Below are 21099 nucleotides of genomic sequence, written 5' to 3'. Positions count from 1 at the left end.
CCAAGGATTACCAGCATTTCTTGTTATTCGTATTTTTTGATTTTATTTTTATTTTTATTACAAAAGAGGAAAAAAAAACCAACCCGACAACCATTATTAGAAAGGCACCATTTAATGGAAGGCTTCTGCCAGGGAGAACTCTCAATTCAATACTTTTTGTGACCAAAAATTAAAATCCAGAGGCATAAACAAAACCCAATTAAAAATAAAAGAGAGATCTGTCTAATCCCATAGCTTATAATTATGCAGTTTCTTCAAAGTCAATAGAAGCTTCTGTTAGAAGCCATCAAATGAGAATCATATGGTTGACTTTTAAAGTGAAGGAGAAGGAAACCAATATTTGTTCAAAAAACCCCAACAAACTCACCAAAAACAAAACAATAAAATAATAATTAAAAAAATATAGATATTGTTTGGGTACCGGTTATTGAATTCAACAAATTTACCTTCTCCGAATCAGTCACCATTGGTGGCACAGTTGGCAAATCTGATGCCATTTGCTCAGAAAGCTGGACATCCACAGACCATTCCAGCCAACATTTCCCACTTCTGGCCTTGGATCGGATGTGGGTTTTGGTGAGCTCATGGCCAGTTTCCCACTTTGGGAGCCTGGTTTTTGCAGAGCCCACAGCTGAGAGCTTGGAGCAGGGGGCTTAATTCAACCCCAAGCGAGGCAGCCCCAGGGCAAGCTTTAAGCATCTCTCTGTGCTGCTGAATCAGGCCTGAATTAGGCACCTGCTCTTGTCCATCATAGGGAGCGAGCCCAAAACCGGGTATATCAAAAAACCCCAACCCAACTATCATCAAGGTGGAAACTTTGTGGTTGAGAACAAATAAAAATGGTCTTAAAAATATATACATATAGATATGGCTTTTCATTTTTTCCGATGCATTCCATTGGAAACAAAAATAAACTTAAGGGCGATATTTGGTTTTCACCGATTCTGTCCTTCCCCCGTGGCGTGGGCAGGGAGGGGGGATGGAGGCACAGGGCATGGTTAGAATCCACCCGAGTTCTCCTTCATCTTCGCCAGTAGCCGGGAGTAGACGGGTGCTGCAAAGGGGAAGAGAGAACAGGGTGGGACAGATGCACGGACACGCTCCCTTCCTGGGTATGCTGCATCTTACTTGCAGCAAGAGCACAGAATAAACTGTTTTTAAGGGATGGGATATATGATGGAGTGGAGAAGTGGAGAAGTTGCCTTACCTAGCCGAGGATTCCTTTGAGAAACCTGTGTGGGGAGAAAACATCGTGTTTTAATAACTACAACAAATCCCTGACATGGCTTTGCAATACATTCACCCTTAGTCTCCAAAAGGATGCCCAAAGTTACATGCCACACATAGAATATTTCTATTTCTGATGTTTAGCTACTTGCCAGTTCTCCTCACACTGCCAAAAGTGCTGAAGAAGAGGCAAATAAATGACTCTTTGGTGCCATTTGCACTATTGGAGGTTGACACATATAGCAACGTGTCAAGGTGTACAAGGTATGCTATCAATGGTAGCCTTTGTGTTGAAGAAGTATCACTTCTTAGACAATTAAATAAAGAAGAGATGATGGATCAAACCAGAAAACATACACATTCACTCTCTTTGGAAGCCAAAATCTCCGTGTGATGTTATCTTTAAATCGTGGTAACCAAGATGTTATTTCAGTAGCTCTACAATGGTGGATTTTTTGCTGTTTTTAACTTTTACCTTAGATAAAGCAGATGCCTGTTTGAAGATCTCTAATGCAGGGTCCGCAGGCTCATCGCCTCTTTCTTGTGGCCTTGAAGCTAAAAGTGGGACAGAGACAGCACTGAAATACTAGACACATAAATATATATTCACACATACAGATGGCACTCAAAGCACTCAGGCTGCTTCCTTACAGTATCTCAAAGCATGTGTTGAAAATCCCATAACATCTACAATAAAGTGAAGTAATTGCTCCCTCCTAAAGCAGAGAACACAGCTCCAAAAGGGCATGGCAGCAGAGCACCCGCTCCAGCGAGAGCAGGCTGCGCTGTACACCCATCATGCATGGCCTTCTCCATGTTGTGATGTTGCTCACTTTACACACGAGGTGGTTTTGGTGGCAGCTCTGCTGTGATGGTGTGGCTCTAAGCATTTCCAAGCACCAACCTACCCTGAGGCTGCAGGACGGAGCTCACAGCATGGATCACACCATTCGTGGCCATGATGTCGCTTTCAGCAACAGGCTCCTTGTTGACGTGTATTACGTGGTTTTTCTGTTCAGGAGAAAATAAATTCAAAAAGCAGAAAATGAGAAACTTTTGTCATCAGTTGCTTTCCAATTTTATAAAACCTTCATTTGAACTCATTCATTTACTAGATGGTTGTAAGCATTTTCACTTCCCTTGCCAACCGAGAAGAGCATAAAACCAAATGATAGCTTGAGCAGAGCAGCCAGCAGGTTTTGGAGCACAGGCTTTCTCTGTGGGCTGGGTGGAAACACTGCACATGCACCAGCATCCTGGCACAAGGAGGGATTACTATGGGGATTGCAACAGGAGTGAGCAGACTGTGGCTGGACATGGCAGGGGTCTGCCACATGGGTTGGCCAACTCAACACACTCTGGAACAGCAACCTTTCCATTTTTGTCCTGCATTGTCTTCCTTATGCACAGAGAGGGCTGTGAGTTACATATTTTCTGAGACATATATATATTTGTCCTCAATAGGGAATTCTACATTCTCTTAATGTAGTGCAGAATTTCTGAAATGAAATTATACATCTAAATAAATCCTGCTGTGTTAGAGGAGCCCATGCAGAGATCATTTTCATTACACTGAAAAAGACATGTTAGCTGAACAAGCTATTCATTTGATTTATTTATGTTTTTTTCCCCATGACTCAGGGTTAAATTTATAACAGCTCCTGGAAGTCATTTACAATTGGCCTTCTGGGGAGAAAGCTGAAGCAAACCACATCTCAAGGTTGCCAACTTGCTGACTTGAATACATGGCAAGTGTCCCTCCACTACAGCCCCAGAAACATGGCTTGGTGGGACTCAATGCACATTTAGGACAGGATCCCGCATCACCCAACTGAGCAGACATCCTTTGTGCCCTGACATGGGGCTCTGGTCACAGACCACGTCCCGTCAGCGCTGACTCACCATGCTGACTTCCAGCTTGTCTCCCTGCATGGACTTGAGCCGTACAAGCGCACTGACTGCGCCGCTCACCAGGATCTCATCAGCCATGTGGAACTTGAGGATGCTGGCAAGCTCTTTGGCGTTACCTGGGGGAAGCAAACATTTACATTTACATCACAGCTTGCTTCCTGTGTTTCATCTGCTGGAATGACCCTACATGGAAAATATCATAATTTCCTAAAAGGGAAAGGAAACAATGTAAAACTGAAAAGAACTGTCGGAAACCCCTTGGTTAGAGCTGGTTAGGGCATTGGGGCTGTTTCTGCCTGGGCAGGTCAGGATCCCTCTAAGATCTTCTTCCCTGAAAGCATCCCACCTTGACACACATCAGCCCTGCCCTATGTATGAAATCCTTTCCTCTTGGTAATGCAGTCTCCTGCTTTTCACACTGTGCACTCTATGAACCTTTTTCGGATGCTATTTTCACTTCTCAATGAAGTTTAGAGGGGAAAAATCTTTCGTTAAATAGGGAATCACAGAGAGTACCCTGGTACTTGCAAACATTGATACTTTCATTAACACTAATGACACTCTGCAATAATCTCCATGGGTGAAACTGCAAGATTCCCATGTAGGAAAGGGAAAAGTGCAGGAGAAACAGACTGGGCTTTGAGCAACCTGATCGAACTGTGGGTGTTCCTGATCACTGCAAGGGAGTCAGACGAGGTGAGTTTTAAGGGTCCCTTCCAACTCAAACCATCCCATGATGCTATCTCACTTATGGTACACAAACTGAGAGCCCGATTGTCTCCCCAACGGGGTCTCTCTCTATACTTTTAGCTGTCCTCTGAAACAGATCTTAGGAAGGCAAGAGGTTTTCCCACCACCACCTATTTTCCAAGAGGCAGCCATGTGCACAGCATGGACCAGTAGCCCTCCTCCACATTCTTCTTTCCAGGCTGCAGCTAAAACCCAGAGCAAAACCCAGAGAAAGACAATGGAGAAGAGCCAGTGCAAAAAATGGCCTTCACATAGGAAACCACAGAAGCTCCTCCAGCAATGCGGACTTCCTGTTTTGCTGCCTATATCTGATACACACTCTGAGCTTCTTTTCTATTAAGAGTTTTTCTAGGGTGGTCACCACTCACACTGCACAACCTCACCAGCATGATTCACTTCTTTGTCAGAAGCATAAGCTAAATATTTGCATGAAAAAACAAGAACATCTGAAGTGCCCACATCTGGGATACTTCATTCCTGCAGCCGTTTATAATAGCTGCAGAACAGTTCTGAAATATTTATACATTAAGCCCTGCACTGGATGTGGAGTCTGATATCACCAGTTCCTCATCCATGCTCTTAAAAGGATAACCAGCCACCACGGGCAGATGCTTCCTGAATTATGACATCAATGTTTGGTTGGGCTTTAATGACGAGAAGATGTTACATTGAAATACCTGGCATTGTTTCCAACCACAGCCATTTTCCAGCATGAAGAAAATAAGAGATCCTGCTGCTTATTCAGAAGAAGGTTATTAAACACTCCCACGCTTTTCTTTACCACCAGTCTGCATGCCTGTGCTTTTCAGGATATTGGTCTCCATCTATGCTAGACCAGAGTACCAGCTGTGCTAGATCAGACTTCCAGCTTTACCCATGTATGCATAAACGGAACAACAGCTCCATTCTTTTAATAATTACATTTCATAGAGAGCAACTTGAGGCTGACCATGGATGATGTTTGCTTTCTTTAGACACCCCAAGCCTGTGCTATTAAAAGCTATGTTCTCACTACTATCATCCCTGATATGCAAGGCAGAGACCTCAGTTTCTCTAGAAACACCTTAAAGGTATCTTACTCACAGCAGCCCAGCCAAACTGAAGTCATAGGAAGTTTGTAGCACACACTACAAACACATCTTCCCAGCAGAAGTACAAGCCCATGGCCATGCTTTGTGCGAGGGCTCAGTTCCACTCCTTTCTGGGCACTTTCTGCTGCACTGGGCTTTTCCAAATCGGTCGTGTAGGAGCTCTGTGCTCCCAGCAGACAGGGTCAAAGAATGAGATATGGTAGAGAACCCGAGCTGTTCCTTCATACCACACCAACAACACATGGCAGCTGAATGCTCTAGGAACGCTCACCCATCAGTTTGTTGAGTTCCCCCTGTGGCATGGCTTGGAAAGCTTCATTGGTTGGAGCAAACACAGTGAAGGTACCCGGCCTGTTCAAGTTCTCCATGAGACCTGCAGATTGGATTGCAGCCACCAACGTACTGCAAGACATGTAAAACATCGATGACTTCACCACAAACTACATTTGTTGGTCTTCGAGATGTAAAGTTACAATTGCAAAATCCTGCTGGGGTCCAGAAAGTCAATTAACCAAGAAGTTGACCAGACAGGAGATGATCCTGCAAGGCCCAGCAAGAACATCCAAGAAATTACAATGGACTGTTGGGGACAAAGTGGCCTGTGAGGAGACATGAAGGCTTGGCCACAGCAGTTCTGATAAGCTGAGGTGGCTACAGAGCTTCTTACTGTAATATTGTGCTCACAAGGGGGACCACACACTCTTGGCTCACAATTCAAGGAAGCGTTATTTGAAGTCTCGCTCCCTATAATTTCAGAATGAGACTGTGGTTTTGGGTGCTCTTCCCATGTTAAAAATGTTGTATATAGTCAAGACTATGATCTGTAGTAAATAGAATAGCAAATAGAAGCAGCTCTTCCGCTTCTAACCGGCACCTAGGAAGAGTAGAAAGGTCACCTGAAGCGATGGTCTGCCTTGAGAACATCCATCACTGAGCCAGTTGGTGGGGTCAACATCTTGTCCACGCTAAACAGTGTCCCAAACCTTCCTCTCTTGTCATGGGCAGCAATGCAGGCATTTTCAATGCACAGGTTCTGCAAATGCAATTCCAGAAAAACAACTTTATCAGTCAATGCTGGGAAAGAGAGATCTGAGATAGGACAGAAGTCACCTGTGCGGAGTGACCGCCCATATTTAGCATTGCAAGCTGCACAAACTCACATTGCGGTACACAAATACTCTCAGTTCCTTGTCACCCAGCGTCTGCAGTTTCTGACCGTGGTAAAGATATTTAGAGGAGAGCTGGTCTTTAACAATGTGGTTCAGCAGCAAGTTCTTCATATTGCTGTCAACAGTGGGGCGTTTATCTGCAGCCAAGAAAATAAGGACAGAACTGGTGACTCACTCAGAGTGACCACAGTGACACTAAAAACGTCCACATGCAGATTACTACCCACACAAGAGTTTTTAATTTTGAAGCTACATGTCACTATCTACAGCCAAAGCATTTGAGAGAAGGTTTGCATGCTTGCACACTGAGACTCAGCCAAAGAGAGGCAGCTCAAAGCAGATGTATGTCCCAGACCAATAGAAGAGTGGGATTTACCCCACATCTTACCTTTGAAGACCTCATTCACTGGGGCAAGGAGGGTCACTCGCTCACTGCCAGTTAGATGTGAACTTAGCCCAGCTTGTCTGAAAAGGTTCATAGACTCAGAAACTTCAGATTCCTGGGCCAACTCAAACAGGGTCTTAGCTGAAAAGAAAAACAATGCAAAAGCAATGCAATATCTCGTTAAATATAATCCACTCACTGCTACAAAAAAACCCTCATGTCCTCTAAATCTTCTTTGACAAAAAAAAAAAAAACAAAAAAAAACCAGACAGAAGAAAGGGAATAGGAAGAGAGATGCAATAGTGCCTCCCCTACCTGAGTCTGGGATCAGCAGCTCATTGACAAAGTGGACAACGCCGTTGGTAGCCAGGATGTCCTTGTTGGCAATGATGGGCTTCCCATTGAGTGTCAGCTCTTCCCCACTGCAGCCCACATCCAGGGTGGTTCCTTCCAGCGTCTCCATGGTCAGCCCAGCGATGATGGCCTCAGCACACATGGCTGACTTCAGGATGTGATGGTTCAGCAGGTCTGTGAGAGAAGCGAATGTTTTAGTGAGCTGGAAATATCAACCCTGCAATTACAGCAGGTTTTTGGGATAACATTCTAAAGGTGAGGGCCTCTGAAGTACAGAGGGAGCACAGGGCTCCATGACACAAGACGTGCAGTTATTTCAGACTGTGCTGGTTTTAATTCAGCAGTCTGTGAAATGAAGTGTTCTAAATGGATGGTTTTTTATGTGCTTTTGTTAACTTCAGAAAGGTCTTGCGTGATTACTCAATTCATTTGCAAAAGGAAGTTACACTGATTAGATGCTAGTGCTCTTCTTGCTATAGACTGATAGAAATCATTACCACAAAGAGGAGCGCTAAGAAAAGACTTGGAATGTTGTTTCATTCTTTCCCCTATATCTGTTAACACCCTCTCTGCCACATCTACATCCAAAGAAGCCTGGACTGTCCAAGCTTAAAAAATGGAGGATGTCAAATGTGTTGACTGCAACTATGGTTAGACTGTACCAAGGAGTTGCTCAGATCTATTTGAAAAGGTATTCCAAAGAACTGCAGAATAAACTTTGGTCTCTCAGTGGGCTCGATAAGCAAAGCACTTACCCCTCAGGGCTTCTGGGTCCCCCAGGATCCTGTTCAGCATCTCTCGTGGGATCTTCTCAAAGGCTTCATTGGTTGGAGCCAGAAGAGTGTACTGGCCTTCACTCTCTAGCAAGCTGTTGAGGTCAGAAGCAGCCACAGCAGCCTTCAGAGAAATGAGAATAGAGGGTAAAATGCATCCAGCCAGAATGCAGAGGTCAGCAGCTTTGTCCAGGCAGCCACTGAGAGCCAGATTTATTACAGCTTTTAGAATTTCAGTGCACGTACAAAAGTCCTGAATAGTTTCTTTCAGCACTTTGGTCCCTCTATAAATTTGGCCAGGCTTCTTGGTTCTCTTGTGCTCCAGAAATTTGAGTACAAGAGCCTTTTTGGGCCAGTCTTAGAACTGGTTCGAATACCCCAATGTGCCTGGAAAGGGTCACTGCAGTTCCAGTAAATAATTCAGACCAGACTTTACAGCTGGCGAACTGCAGAACTCCTCTGCTTTCCTCTTTATCCCTTAACTTGGCAGATAGCAAAGCAAATATGTTGGTACACATCAAATCTGAAGAGTTAACAGCTCCAAAGGCTGGTTTTGTGATACAAGAGAGAGGGGCCGGACTCAGTCTGTGTCTCCCTCCTGACAGCAGTAGCAGGTTGAGTTATTCTCATAAAAATCAACTGATACTGAGCACTCTTCCTACAGCAAAACAAACTCTATTGGCACAAGGATGTTATCAGTAGCTGTAGAGTTACAGCATTCACACACTGGCGAACTTCACTAGGAGTGGGATGAGTGATAATCTATAAGGGGTCCGTCAGCACACATGGGTCAGACTCACCCGAAGGGTCTCCAGGCTTTCCTCAGTCTCAATGATGTGCTGAATGCTGTTTGTGGTAGTGGAGATGACTTTGTCAATGACATGAACCACCCCGTTGGTGGCGTGGTGGTCAGCTTTCAGCAGCCTGGCACAGTTCACAGTCACAATCTGCAGAGGGAAAGATGCACAGGGCGTTATGGGCACTAAAACAAGAAGGTGAAGCAGCCGCCGCCGCTGTTATTCTATTTCAAACACAGTGAGCACTCAAATATTGAACCAGCAGGAGCAGAAATGTGGTTTGCTTAAAAAAAAGACCACAAAGAATGAAAGTGCTCTTTCAAAAACTGTTTGAATGGTGTTGTGTTTAAAGAGCTTTGAAAACAATCAGTGGTTTTGTCTACCCTAAGAAAATATGCAACGTCAAATCCTTACACAAGCATCACATTATACAGCAACACGGGCAACTTCCCTGCATCAGCATCTACAGAACCAACCACTTATAAATATTCTTTTTTAGCTCCTTCTAGATGTCTATCCTGAGTCAATAGTCCTCAGCCTAAACATTACGTACGTCTGGAGAACAAAGAGCTGCACAGGAGCTGCAAGACAACACAACAGCAAGCCTGCTGTGGGCAGGTTGAATGCCAGCATCTTACCCCGTTGGGATAGTGGTGGATCTGGATGGGCAGGTTCTGGTACATGGAGTTGAGCGTTGTCCCATGTTTCAGGTCATCCGTAAGGACCCGTTTGTTCACCATGTGGTAGCGGAGGGCGTTGAGCAGCTCAATGTTGACATTGCTGACCAAGGAATCCAGTGTTTCCTGAAAATCAGCAACATTCATTTTTCAGCACTTGCTCATTTTTTCAGCTTGTTCTTGTGTAGAGTCAGGAGGTTTGGCTGTACCAAAGGGCCACATGTGTGTGTGTATGAGGTGACGTGTTCAAACTTATGCCATCTGCGTAGGCTCAGAGCTCTAAATTCCATCAAAGCTCATCTTTTGCCTTAAAGCAGCAGCAAGCACCTCTGGCAGCCCTGTTCTTGGCAGACAGATGGCAGCAAGCTCCAGAGTGGGGTCATGGCGTGGACATAAGCAATAAGGTGACCAAAGGCATTGACAAAGAAAGGTGATCTTCCACGCCAGCCTTGCTGCTGCTGCTTGGGGGTAGAGGCTTCTAAATGATCAAGAATAAACAAAGCAGTACAGAAAGATTGAAAGAGATGGAAAGTTCCTTGTTGTCCTACTTCAATGTCTAACACTAAGAAGCAGGGAAAGCTGAATGAGGTGACTGCTATATCCACCCCCTGCTGAGCACCCACATCACTGGGCAGTGCTGGGCTCTGTCAGAAGCAAAGCTCTGGAGCTGACAGCAGTTCCCCTCTTGGAAATTCCCAGCCCTTCCTACACTAGGATGTGCCTGTTCTGTAGATAGGGCTGAATCTCCATTACAGAAAGCCAGGGGAAGAAGAGGAAGAAGGAGAACAAACTCTTACAGCAGATAAGGAAGCCCAGGCCTCATTACTTGGGGCGAAAATAGTAAAAGTTCCAGGTCCTTCGATCTCTGGCCTCAGGTTGGAGCGGTCGGAGTAGAGTTGCGTGGTGGCAGAGCCCACCACTCCCAGGGTCTCGTAGATGTTTGAGAGCGGCAGTGCTGAAAGAAGATAGGTTATGTTCCCATAAGACACACTGTGTTCCCCATTAGTTCTCTCCCAGTCCCCACCTGCGAATGAGCTTTATTTCCTATTAAAGGGAATTCTGCCAAACTCACACTGGCCAAAACAGATCTGAGCAGAGACTGGCAGAACTGTCTGTTACTCTATCGTTACTTTGTATTGCATTTCCAATCGAGCTGTGTTACTTGTTGGAAAGAGTAATTCCCTATGGCCCTCCCATGCTTGATTGAGTTTAATTATATCCAAGGTTTTAAGTTGTCTGGAATACTTTGCACGCTTTGGAGCTAATCTGGCACTCAGCTGGTGCTCTGCTGAGTCCATTTTTGACTCATTCAAGGCAATCTTGTGCACAAATTGCAAAGCTCAAATCCACTCCGAGTAATTTTCTAGCATTCTCCTTAACTGGGCTGACGTAAGTCTTTAAAAAGTCTAAAAAATGTCAAACATGTTTTTACCAGCTGGGCAGCCTTTTTCTCCAGGAACTTTTTCATATCCAGGACAGCACTCGTAGCTGATTACTCTGGAATAAGAGATGGATACAAGAGATTAACCAAAGAGTGTTCCACTGCTTTTCCTATATTAGCTATAGCCCTGCCTGCACTCATCCCCACTTGGTGATGTTTCTAAAGCAGATGCTTCCTCAAAAACATATACTTGAGCAAAAGACAAACCGTACCCATCATCTCCTCCAGAGCCGCACATTGCCAGCTTCCCCACAGAACAAAAACAGAAACTATTTCTTTTCAAAACCACCCTTGCCCAGCTATTTTGTTGGTCTCTGTATAAACAGCAATGGAGACTGATAACAATGGGCCCAGCAGAAAACCTCAGTAAGGCAGTGAGCTCAACACCAGCTCAGGACTTGCACAGGACAGAGAGGTGAGGCACAGACCTATAAGTGATGGTGGACATCTATATCTCCAAGTATCTCATAGGTGAGGACCCAGAAGAGATGATGATATATCTCTGCCTATGCAACGGGAGAGGAACTAGGGTGATCTTGATGGTCCCTTCCAACCCAAACCATTCTATGATCTCCAGGTATCTCCTAGTGGGATTTGGTTCCAGCTGCCTATTTCCCAGCTGTTTTGCTCCAGCATAAGCCAGCAGTGAATACTGAGCACCCTCTTATAGCACAGAGGCGTTCAAGCCAATAGCTGCTCACTCACTCAATGCACACAGGATTAAGGATGGAGGAAACTCAAGTGATTCTTTGATCCATGACAGAGTGAAGCAACGCAATACAAACCAAAACACCCAGTACCTCTGATATGTATTTGTATTTCTGGCAATGGGAATTCTGTTCATTGAGTTCATCCCCTTCCTCAGAAGGATCTGGGGATCTCCCAGTGTATCTACTGGGTCTGGGCAATGGACTACAACTCCAGTATGACCGCTCTACTAAATTAGCCAGGCATTTCCCCAGTGCTTCATCCCACTCTTGTCCACCCCAGAAACCATTTGCTTGTTTATAGCAACACTGGCATGACAGATCCAGAGGGGAAAGAGCATCTCTGATCTTGATTGCTTGGAACCAGTGATGGATGTGCATCCATGGCCTGAACGCTGCACCCATTGTCTGCAACTCAATTGGAGATAAAAGAATTCATCCAATTCTGGCCATTAAAGGGAACGTCACCATATAAACAGGAAAAAAATATATTAATAAAAGTCAGTCTGGGAGTGGCCTGTTTATTTTTCACAGGGGTTTCTTTCACTTGTTGCTCTTAGGGTTGGTGTGAAAGGAGCAAGGCCATCTGATGGATGGGCTGGGGCAGTGACGGATCAATATTCCTCCTAAAGAGATGTGCTTCCTCTGCGCTCCCAGCTGGATTCGAGGCAAGTCCGGTGCACACCCACTCAGAGAAAGCAAAATGCTCAAGCTTCAGATATTTGTCATCATTTTAACAGTGTTAACAAACAGTGGAAATGCCTGGGGTTTAAGAGGGAATTCTTCGGGGTAATTAAGAGCCAGCAAGTGAAACAAATACCTGCTTTTCTGTGACAGAAGCAAATAAATTCTGTCTCACGGTTTCCTAAGAGAATTACAAAGCAAACCCAGACTGATTGTCTAGACATTATATATTCCATGTGGGAAAGAGTTTGCCTAAAGCAATCCCTTCCTTTGACTACTGGAGATCTTAACACCCTGCTGCTCTGCTCTCTGCAGCCCCTGTCTCACGTTCATTACAAACACACACTTTCTCCCTCTGCCACCTCCCTCCCCCTACCTCTGATTTTTCATTTTTTTCCATCCTAGAAACTAAATCCAGTCTAGACAGTTCTCCTGGTTCAGAGCTGTAATCAAAGACGAAGAGCTGATTAAAAAGAAATCATTGCAAAGTTCAGCATAAATAATTCCTGAGTGCTGACATAGGCTTTAAAAGGCTTATTTATGGATCGATGGGAGCTGAATGAGCTGTGAGGAGTGGGAGGGATGTGGTGCACACAGGGCTCAGTGCTGGGGGCTGGAACAGGAGCTGAGGGCAGTGGGATGGGACAGGACCACACCGCCTGCTTTTTGGGGTGGGGGTCACTTCCTGCATCACCACACGGGGGCAGCTCATGGCAAGAAGCACCAAGGCCAGAAGTGGGGTCAGCTCCACTTGTGGGCAGGCTCCTTTGAGCGTCCAGTCTCACTCACTCACCAAAGGGAACCACCAGCATCACCTGGCCCTGTGTGCCAAGTTCACCATTCACAACCTCCCCTCCCATCTTGTCCTGTATGATCTCAACAGGGAATTTTTTTAAAGCTTTCTGAATACCAGGAAAGGCTGGGTGGACACAGAGGTGCTCAGCCAAGCACTGGCCCCTACAAGGAACCAGTGCCAGGGCTCATGCAACAACCCCTTTGGGTCCCTCTGGTGACCCTGCCCATGGCAGGGGGGTTGGATCTAGATGATTTTTGAGGTCCTTTTCAATCCAGACCATTCTATGGTTCTATGATCCCCAGCTTCAGCCACGCACCTTGCTGCGCCTGATGGGTGAATCCACCCAATGTGACCACCCAATGAGCCCAATGAAACATGGATACAGCTCGAGGGGCTGCTCAGTGCTGGGGTTCAACTGGTCCTGCAGCCACATCCAACCCCAGGGAGCCACATGACTGTGGCTGCTCTGCCCCATTTTCAGGATACGGTACCTTACACACCTATATGGGAACAAGGATGTTTCTTTGATATGTTCTTCTCCACAAGCCCCAGCTTTCACAAGATGAACAATCTGACCCTGCTGTCCAAATGCTTTGGCTGTACCAAATCTTTAAAATCCAGAGGATGTGGCACAAGAACCCAATCCAGGTGCTGGTGTCACCCCAGCTGGCTCCACACAGCAGCACAGGTTCAATAAGCAATGCTGTCCTACAAACAGCACTTGTCACCCACTCTATGACACCTCCAGCCACAATTTCCTGACCCCCTCAATGAGAACTTCAGACTTGAGCCTTGATAGTTCTTCAGCCTTCGGTTTGGAAATGCTGCACTCCTAAATGGCAAAGTGTCTGAGTGCAGAAGCAAACCCCTTGCTTTTTATTAGTCATTGTTTCATTGCTGGGGCATTCTTGGGATCTGAAATTAAATTTTAAGTGCATTTTTCAAGGTAATAAAAGTAAGCTTAGGCACATATTAGTGAATAAAGATCCATTTGTAATAATTTCCTGTAATAAAACCCATATGTTTTGGTTTTGTAAAACGTGTGCCAGAGATTCATTGCTTTTCCTGAGCCGAGGAAAGCACAAAAATAAAAGTTAATTCAAAAATAAGAAAGAAAGAAAAAAGGTAAAGTACTGAGGGGCAGCTCACTGCTACCAGTTATTCCTATAATAATAATAATAATAAGTGCATAAGTCATCCCATTCTCAAGGCAAAAAGTGTGTGTGGGAGGCATTCATTGCAACCCCCACTTCCAAAAGAATGAGCCCAGTGCTTAAGGGAGGTAGGAACATATAAAAAGCCCAGTCACAACGATGAGAATATACTCTAAATAAACTATTTCCTTGGCCTTGGAATAACCAACAGTGGAAAATTACCTAATTACCAAAACAATCTTGTTTCAGTGCTCATTAAAATCAAAGCAGTGTCAGACTTCTTGCCAACTGCCTTATCTCACTTCATCAGCAAGCAATGCAATGATAAAATGTACATAAATCCTTTATCTAATTTTTCCCCCTCACCGCATGAGCCAGCACTTTAACAAAGAGCAGAAAAGCAGAAAAAAGAAGTGTAGATAAAGAGGTGAGAGTCCCATTCTGATGCATGAGCTGGATTTTCCATCATACACATCCAGCTCTGGCGCAATGCTCCACCCCAGTCCACTGGAAGATGCTGTTCAAGAACCAAACCTGCAAGGACACACCACCATGACTGGTGCTCACAGCCAGAACTTAGTTCTGTCAGGTGAGAGCTACAGAGCAATGGCACACAGCACCCTCTGCACCTCTGGGAGTGGTACTGGAGCAGCCATGTGCCTGGAGGCAAGACTGAAGACCAAGTATATCCTAAGTGTTGGGTTAGATGATCTTCTTCCAACCTTATTGATTCCATCATTCTAATCTCTCCAGTTTCTCAGCGTCTCTGGACATGGTAGGATGATGGAAAATAAGAGAAACCAAAAATCAAAGCAGTCAAATCTACCTTCCTGGATTCAGGTATCTGCACCTGCAACACACTTCCAATTTGTCATACCACCAACCCTTCAAGCAAGTAAAGATAATAGGTCAAAAGCGAAGTAGATGCACTGCTTCACATTCCACTTCACAGACATGGAAAAAAGCCTTTTAGGAAGAAGAAAGAAGTGATGATGCTTATCCAGAGAAGCTGGTGAGTTCCCCCCATGGTGGGGAACACCCAAGCGAAGGCTGCAGCCTCCAGTTCTGCTGACACGTGCCAAATCCTGACTATTTCTGGGACTTGAGGTTATTCTCAGAGCTCTGCCCCAGCTCAGCCCCACACACGGGGCTGGTTTTGGGGCTCATGCTGGGCACCATCACCTGTGCCCATGCATCCCCTTGGGAGGCAGAGCGCCCAGCATGGAGCACCCCAGGCCCTGACACTGCAGTGAGAGTCCACTTGCTGCAGCACAGCAAATAACATCCTTCGTGAACAGCTCCTGATTGCTTCCATACGCTGGGAGCACCGCGTCCAGCGGGAGCCATCGCCGGCAAATGTCTGTAATCAGAGCTGTCCCAGGGTGCTCCAGAAAATCTGAGTGAGGCACACATCCTTTGTTCTGCATCAGCATATAAAGAGCAGAGCAAAGCCTGGGCTCGGAAAGGGCTGGGAAGGGAGAAAAGGACAGTAAAATCCATTGTTGGGGTGATGCAAAGTGAAGAACAGCGAGCAAATTCCATGTGTAATGGGAACATTATCTCATAGGTTAACACACAGGTTAATGCTGCATGTACTTTCTTTTCAGTAGTGCATCATTGGATAAGACATTTGGGTAAAAGCAGGGAAAAAAAGGCTGGAAGAGATCAGCCCATCTCCTCAAATGACATCACCAAGCACTGCCAGATGCCAGTCCCTCCAGCTCCTCCTGGAGATAAGTGGGTGAGTTGCTTACTGCAAATACACACTGGGTTACTTGAGGTTTTGTTTCTGATGTGCTTCAGAGTTGAAGCAACCCAGGGCTGGCACCTCCTTGCCCTTCAGTGATTTTAAGGGCAAAACAATCCCACACCCACGGCATCACCTTGTTTTGTTTGGCCGCTGTGCTACTCCCTTATCAGAAGAAGCGAAGATGATACCACTCTGCCATGCCAGGATCTGGTCCATTGACATCAAAAAAGCCACTGTTCAGCCAAGACCGGAGTTTGAATTCTGATCATTCCAATTAAACCTTCCTAGATTTGGTGCTTTCATAGAACTAAGGGGGTTGGTTTGCTCCACATGAGGGGCAATTCTACCTCCCTCCTCATAACACCAACACAGATCCATAAAACCAAACCCAACAGCCAGCAAAAACAGCTAAACCAACAAAGGCAACAGCAGCACAGCTCACCCCCACTACAGACCTCAAAGCCCGCTGTTTATGACAGAACCAAGAGTTTATTTAATCAGCAGTAAAGAGCAGCATGTTCCTATAGATCCAATTACACATCACAGGGGGCTGCACACAGTGGATGGTTCCTGTTGTTTGCTCTAGATCAGCAACTTCTCACAGCACATGATTTCAAGCGAGGAAAAGCTGCTTGGACTTTGATTTCATCTGTCTGAAGCCCTGTTTGGACTCCAAAAGGCTTCCCTGCTCCCAGCTGCAGCCTGGCGCTGAGTCAGGCATGCACAGCCATCATTATCTGCTGACTGCATCACTCATAGGAATGTCCCCGGGCTGCTCGTGCCCATACTATATACAACAGCTACTTGAATATTATCATTCAGATGTGGAATTGGCCCTCGAGTGTAATTAACTTTCCTGGTGGAGTCATCAGAGTGCTGGCTAAAAGCAACACCTCTCTCTCTTTATTTGTTTCTACTTCCAAAGAAAACATGTGCAGATGAATTTGATGCTCTCTCCAATATCCACCAGGCTGCCTTTTCTGCCTAACCATTAGAAGACATCTGGTCCACGCTCCATTATAGCATCCACACTTACAGCACCATACAAGTACATATAGAAATACAGCTAGAATAAATCATCAGGGTCTGAATAGCACAGAATCCTAGGATGGTTTGGGTTGGAAGGGACCCCTTAAGGCCATCCAGTCCCACTCCCTGCAGTGAGCAGGGACACCTGCAGCTCCATCAGTGCTCACAGCCCCTCAGCCCAGCCTGGGCTGTCTCCAGAGATGGGGCACCCAATATATCTTCACCACCCTTTCTGGAAACAGTAATTCCTTATATCCAGTCTAAATCTCCCCTCTTTTTGTTTGAAACCACTTCCCCCTCTCTAATCACAACAGATCCTGCTAACGAGCCTACAGACCCAGCATTTTCCATTCTTAACATCTCAATATTTCAGAATCATGTTTGTCACAGGGAAAAAACACAAGACACAAGCATATTTTCAGCAGTGAAAGGCTAAAACAACTCTTAACATCCAATGCACACACCCAACACACACTGCACTACGTGCCTCTCCATCCCAGCACCCAGCAGAGGCCTTGGGGCAGCCCTGGAGGTTCCCAAGTACTCACGTTGCCTTCCCGCAGATCTTCCTCTGGTACCACTGCTTGCAGTTGGTGAAGTATTTCCTGTTGGTGCCAATCAGCTTCTGCACGGCACAGACGTTGGGGCTGCAGGAAGGACAAAGCAGAGAGGGGTCCATCAGGGGACCAAAAGCAACCGGGGGTCAGTGGGGAGGGAGCACAGGGAGTGGGGAGGTCACAAAGCAAAGGGGGAATGGGAAGAGCTCTCTCTCCACTCCGCAATGTTGTGTTTTTCTTCCCCATGTATGAAAGCTCCGCATCTCACCATCTTCTACCTCTTCCCAAAGTATATAGGAATAATGGTTTGGTTTAGATTTCTATGGCAAACAGCAATTTACAGTCCGGAGTCCCTACTGAAAACTAATACATTTCAGCAATAATTCAACCCATTTCCCAAATGTTTATGGTTTAGGAGCTAACAGAAGACAGATATGGATCAGCAGCTAAAATGGGTCCTTCTTCTGTCTGATGGGCTCTACCTGTGCTGGAGGTGGATGCTGATGGGGAAGGGCAGCACTGCATGAGGTGGCACAGACCAGCAGTGGCTGTGAGATCCCAACCTAGCAGCTCCCAGGAGCAGCCCCCTCCACCACAGAGCAGACGTGAGACACTGCGTGTGTGAATCATCCCAGTGAGAGCTGACAGCAGCTTTCCAGCTTTCTAAGAAGCTGAGAGCAAAGCTGTGGTCAAACAGGAGCTGACTCGTGTCTGCTTTGGCCAGCACAGTGCTCCCCTGCTCCTCCCATCGCTACCACTTTGTGCTTTGTGTGCCAACAGCTGCAACCACAGGCATGGCACCCTGTGCCCACAGCTAGTGTGAGTGGGCACACATGTCATTCTCTTGCTGTATGTGAGGGATAAGTAGAGAGCATCTATTATAAAAGAGTAGAAATCACAAATCCGAACGTCCAGCTGGCACAGGCTGGCGGCAGCTCAGTGCTCTCCACACCAAATCACAGCTGAGAGACACGTCTGTGCTCTGTGACTCAGCCCACCTCAGCTCCCCTGGCCCCGCCGCACTGAAATGTGGTTCCAATTAGATTGAAATTCCAAATCTCGCCTCAATTTCAGCGTCTGGCTGACGGCGGTGGACAATCCCTCTCATATTCATCTTGACAAGCCTGGCTACTGAAGGATTTATTTGATCACTTCTCCCACGTCCCCAGGAGCAGCCTGCCAAGAAAACCCCAAACCAGTGCTACTTCTCCCCCCTCCTCCCTCACCGGGACCCAGCCCTGCAGGGGGATGACCTATTGGGAAAAGCTCTTCCCTGGTTTTCCTCCATGCAGAAAGGTCCCCTCGGGGCTGTGCTGTCAGTGAGTCCCACAGGCCGGCTGTGGTAGTGGCTCCCTGCTGTGAACATTCTGGGTCTTTGCCCAGCCTGGCTTAAAATGAATTTGTCAACACTCTCCCCTCTCCTCATTGGAGTTCATCACCTCTGCCATGGCATTCCCAGCATGCCACGCTGATCAAACCATCCATTGTTGGGCTGTGCTGGAGCCCGGAGCTCAGCAGGAAGAACTGCTGGGCTGGGGACAGCCCTGGGAAGGGGCAGAACAGAGGGGGGCCCCTGCACAGCCCCCTGGGTCCTGCAGCCAAGCAATGAATGCTCGGAGGTTTTCATCTCCAAGTGCTAATGCTCCCTCTATACTTTACCCTTCCCAGATCTGAACTGATTCACTTAAGAGTTAATTAAGATGTCCGAGTTGTGCTGCAGTGCCCAGCACTTCCACCCGGCTCTCTCTATGAGCACTGATGGCACAAGGGATGCTCACAGCAGAGGTGCACTCCTCCTGCACATCCCTCCTGCATCCATCAGCTTTGAGGTCTGACATCACTGCATCCCTCTGACACATCAATGTTCAAAAGTCAGATTAAAACTGAGCGTGGTGTAAGTCGTGCTCCCCATCAGGGAGGGACCCACAAGCCAAGCGCTGTCATCAGCTACATGGGATTTATCTCAGCACAACCTCACCACCTCTACAGACCCTGCCATGCAGCACAGCCACATCTGCCCGTGTGCTGCCCTCCACCCTTAGGAATAGCACCAGTGCCGGGTGAAGAACAAGGCTGTGTTTGTACATCAATCACTGCGATTCGAGATCTTACAAACAAACATCTGCTCAGAGTTCGCCTGTTAGATTCTCTATCTGGTCAGACACTCAAAGCGTTCTCCTCCTTGTAAATACCGGGCTGGGTCCCTGCCAGGCAGCATCAAGCTGCAACATTTCAGCCCAGGTCATGAATGTTATTCATGACCGTTCGGCGATGCATTTCTAAGGAGGCTACAGCTCAATCCACACCACCACAATGAGCAACAAAGCCACCTAAAGCTGCTCTCATCGTTTCACTCCAACTCCTTCCCAACACGTTACAAAAACAGTGGGAGCAACCATGAAGACCTGACCTGTTTTCTACCTGTGATGAGCTTGTTGCTCATCCAACAAGAGATCTACCTGCACTGCTGGGATACCCCGTATCTCAGAAGGTCTATGATTAAAGAAGTGATGACTTCAGTCAGGATGTACAGTCAGATTAAATTGGTTCTCACCCACAGAGATATCTTTCTGCCATTGAAACCATTCTCTTTTTCTATACATCCACGAAAACAATAATTCCTTCCATGGGATGCTTAGCAATTCCAAATCTGGGCTATTTCTTTTTTCATCCCTTTGCCCTAATGAGACCGATAGCACTGCTGAGCGATCCAACAGGGCATCGGGACTAGGAAGCATCCTTAGAGAAAGGGGGAAAGCTGTCAGAGGAAGGAAGAGAAACCACGGGGGAAGGAAAGAAAAGTCCTGAGGGAAGGGAAGAAAAGTCGCAGAGGAAGCAAGGCAAAGTGGCAGGGGAGGAAGCAGGGCACTGATCGCAGCCCGGCAGCTGCACCAGTAGAGGGGAATAAAAAGTTCTGTGGGTATTTCTTTTGCTTTATCTCCCCCCTCTCCCCGCCGGCAGAGCGGAGCCGCCGCTTACCCGTGCTGCCGGCCGCGGAGGCGGCTGTGCTGCAGGACCTGCTGGTACGGGGACTTGGCGGCGGCGGCGAGTCCCAGCGCCAGCAGCAGCAGCGGCAGCGACGGGCGCCTCATGGCCGGGGCCGCTTCGGGACGGGCCGGACGGGCCGGAGCAGCAGCGCGTCCCCGTTAAATGCGGCGGCAGAGCGGGGGCGGGGAGCTGCGGTGCGGCCCCGCGGGGGGAGCGGAGCCACCGCCCGGCCCAGCCCGGCCTTGCGGGAGGGAAAGGGGGGTCGGGGGGGGAGGAGGGAGGGGAGTGGGGGCCGCCCCGGGGACGGCATCCAACCCTCGGGCCGCCTGCCCAGCCCTCCGCCGGTCCCCGAGCGCAGCGCTCCTCCAGCCTCCCCGCCGGCGCCTCGCTTCGTCTGCAGTGTTTTTTCTTTTCCTCCCGAGCCCTTTATTCCACTCCCCTTCACCGCTTCCCCTAAGTCGGGTCCTTGTTGTGCTCCGGGGGTCCCGTCTGATCCCACCCCCGTGGGAGCTGCCGGGCCTGCCCCCAAGGCGCTCCTAGAAGCACCTTTGTCCACCTGTGCTGCACCTTCTTACGTGGCTGCTGCACGCCTCCAGCTCTCAAGGCCATGCTTGGTGAGAGGCTTCTTTTATAGCCCAGTAGGAGCAGTGAGGCTGCCGTCGGAATGCTCTGCTAGATCAGGTTGGTTGTTTCCCCTGGGTTAATTCAGCAGTGAGCCACAAGCCGACCCCTTACACCAAAAGGCTTCAGGCACTGAAAGGTGCCAGCCTGTCGTGGCTGACATGATGGTGCTCTAGGAGCCAGCACAGCCCTGCAGACAGCCCTGGCATTCCGGGCAGCACAGCAGCTTGCATGGGAA

The 21099-nt window shown here is 47.4% G+C and overlaps 1 protein-coding gene across 1 annotated transcript; it reads right to left on the bottom strand.

Moving 5' to 3' along the window:
• Positions 1-93: 93 nt before the first annotated feature.
• Positions 94-20450, bottom strand: TGFBI (transforming growth factor beta induced). The gene is made up of 17 exons (XM_015875900.1): positions 20232-20450; positions 17244-17342; positions 10567-10631; positions 9932-10089; positions 9096-9260; positions 8461-8607; positions 7643-7784; positions 6849-7061; positions 6537-6674; positions 6140-6285; positions 5876-6012; positions 5251-5381; positions 3130-3254; positions 2136-2238; positions 1703-1782; positions 1208-1232; positions 94-1054 (listed from the first exon to the last, which is right to left on the bottom strand). Exons 1-17 carry the CDS (start codon positions 20342-20344, stop codon positions 999-1001), a joined length of 2043 nt encoding a protein of 680 aa, XP_015731386.1. The 5' UTR covers positions 20345-20450; the 3' UTR covers positions 94-998.
• Between the last annotated feature and the right edge of the window lie 649 nt (positions 20451-21099).

The sequence above is a fragment of the Coturnix japonica genome, chromosome 13 (assembly GCF_001577835.2).
Source record: "Coturnix japonica isolate 7356 chromosome 13, Coturnix japonica 2.1, whole genome shotgun sequence".
Taxonomy (NCBI): Eukaryota; Metazoa; Chordata; class Aves; order Galliformes; family Phasianidae; genus Coturnix; species Coturnix japonica.
The sequence above is the reverse complement of the archived record's forward strand: the minus strand, read 5'-3'. Positions and strand labels throughout refer to the sequence as shown.

Bases quoted from the DNA above. Each gene is read 5' to 3' on its own strand.
- TGFBI (XM_015875900.1), bottom strand. From the start codon at position 20,344: ATGAGGCGCCCGTCGCTGCCGCTGCTGCTGCTGGCGCTGGGACTCGCC. The intron at 17,343-20,231 runs GTAAGCGGCGGC...TCCTTCCTGCAG, and splicing joins CTCCGCGGCCGGCAGCACGG to CCCCAACGTCTGTGCCGTGC. The intron at 3,255-5,250 runs GTGAGCGTTCCT...TGCTTCCCCCAG, and splicing joins GGAACTCAACAAACTGATGG to GTAACGCCAAAGAGCTTGCC.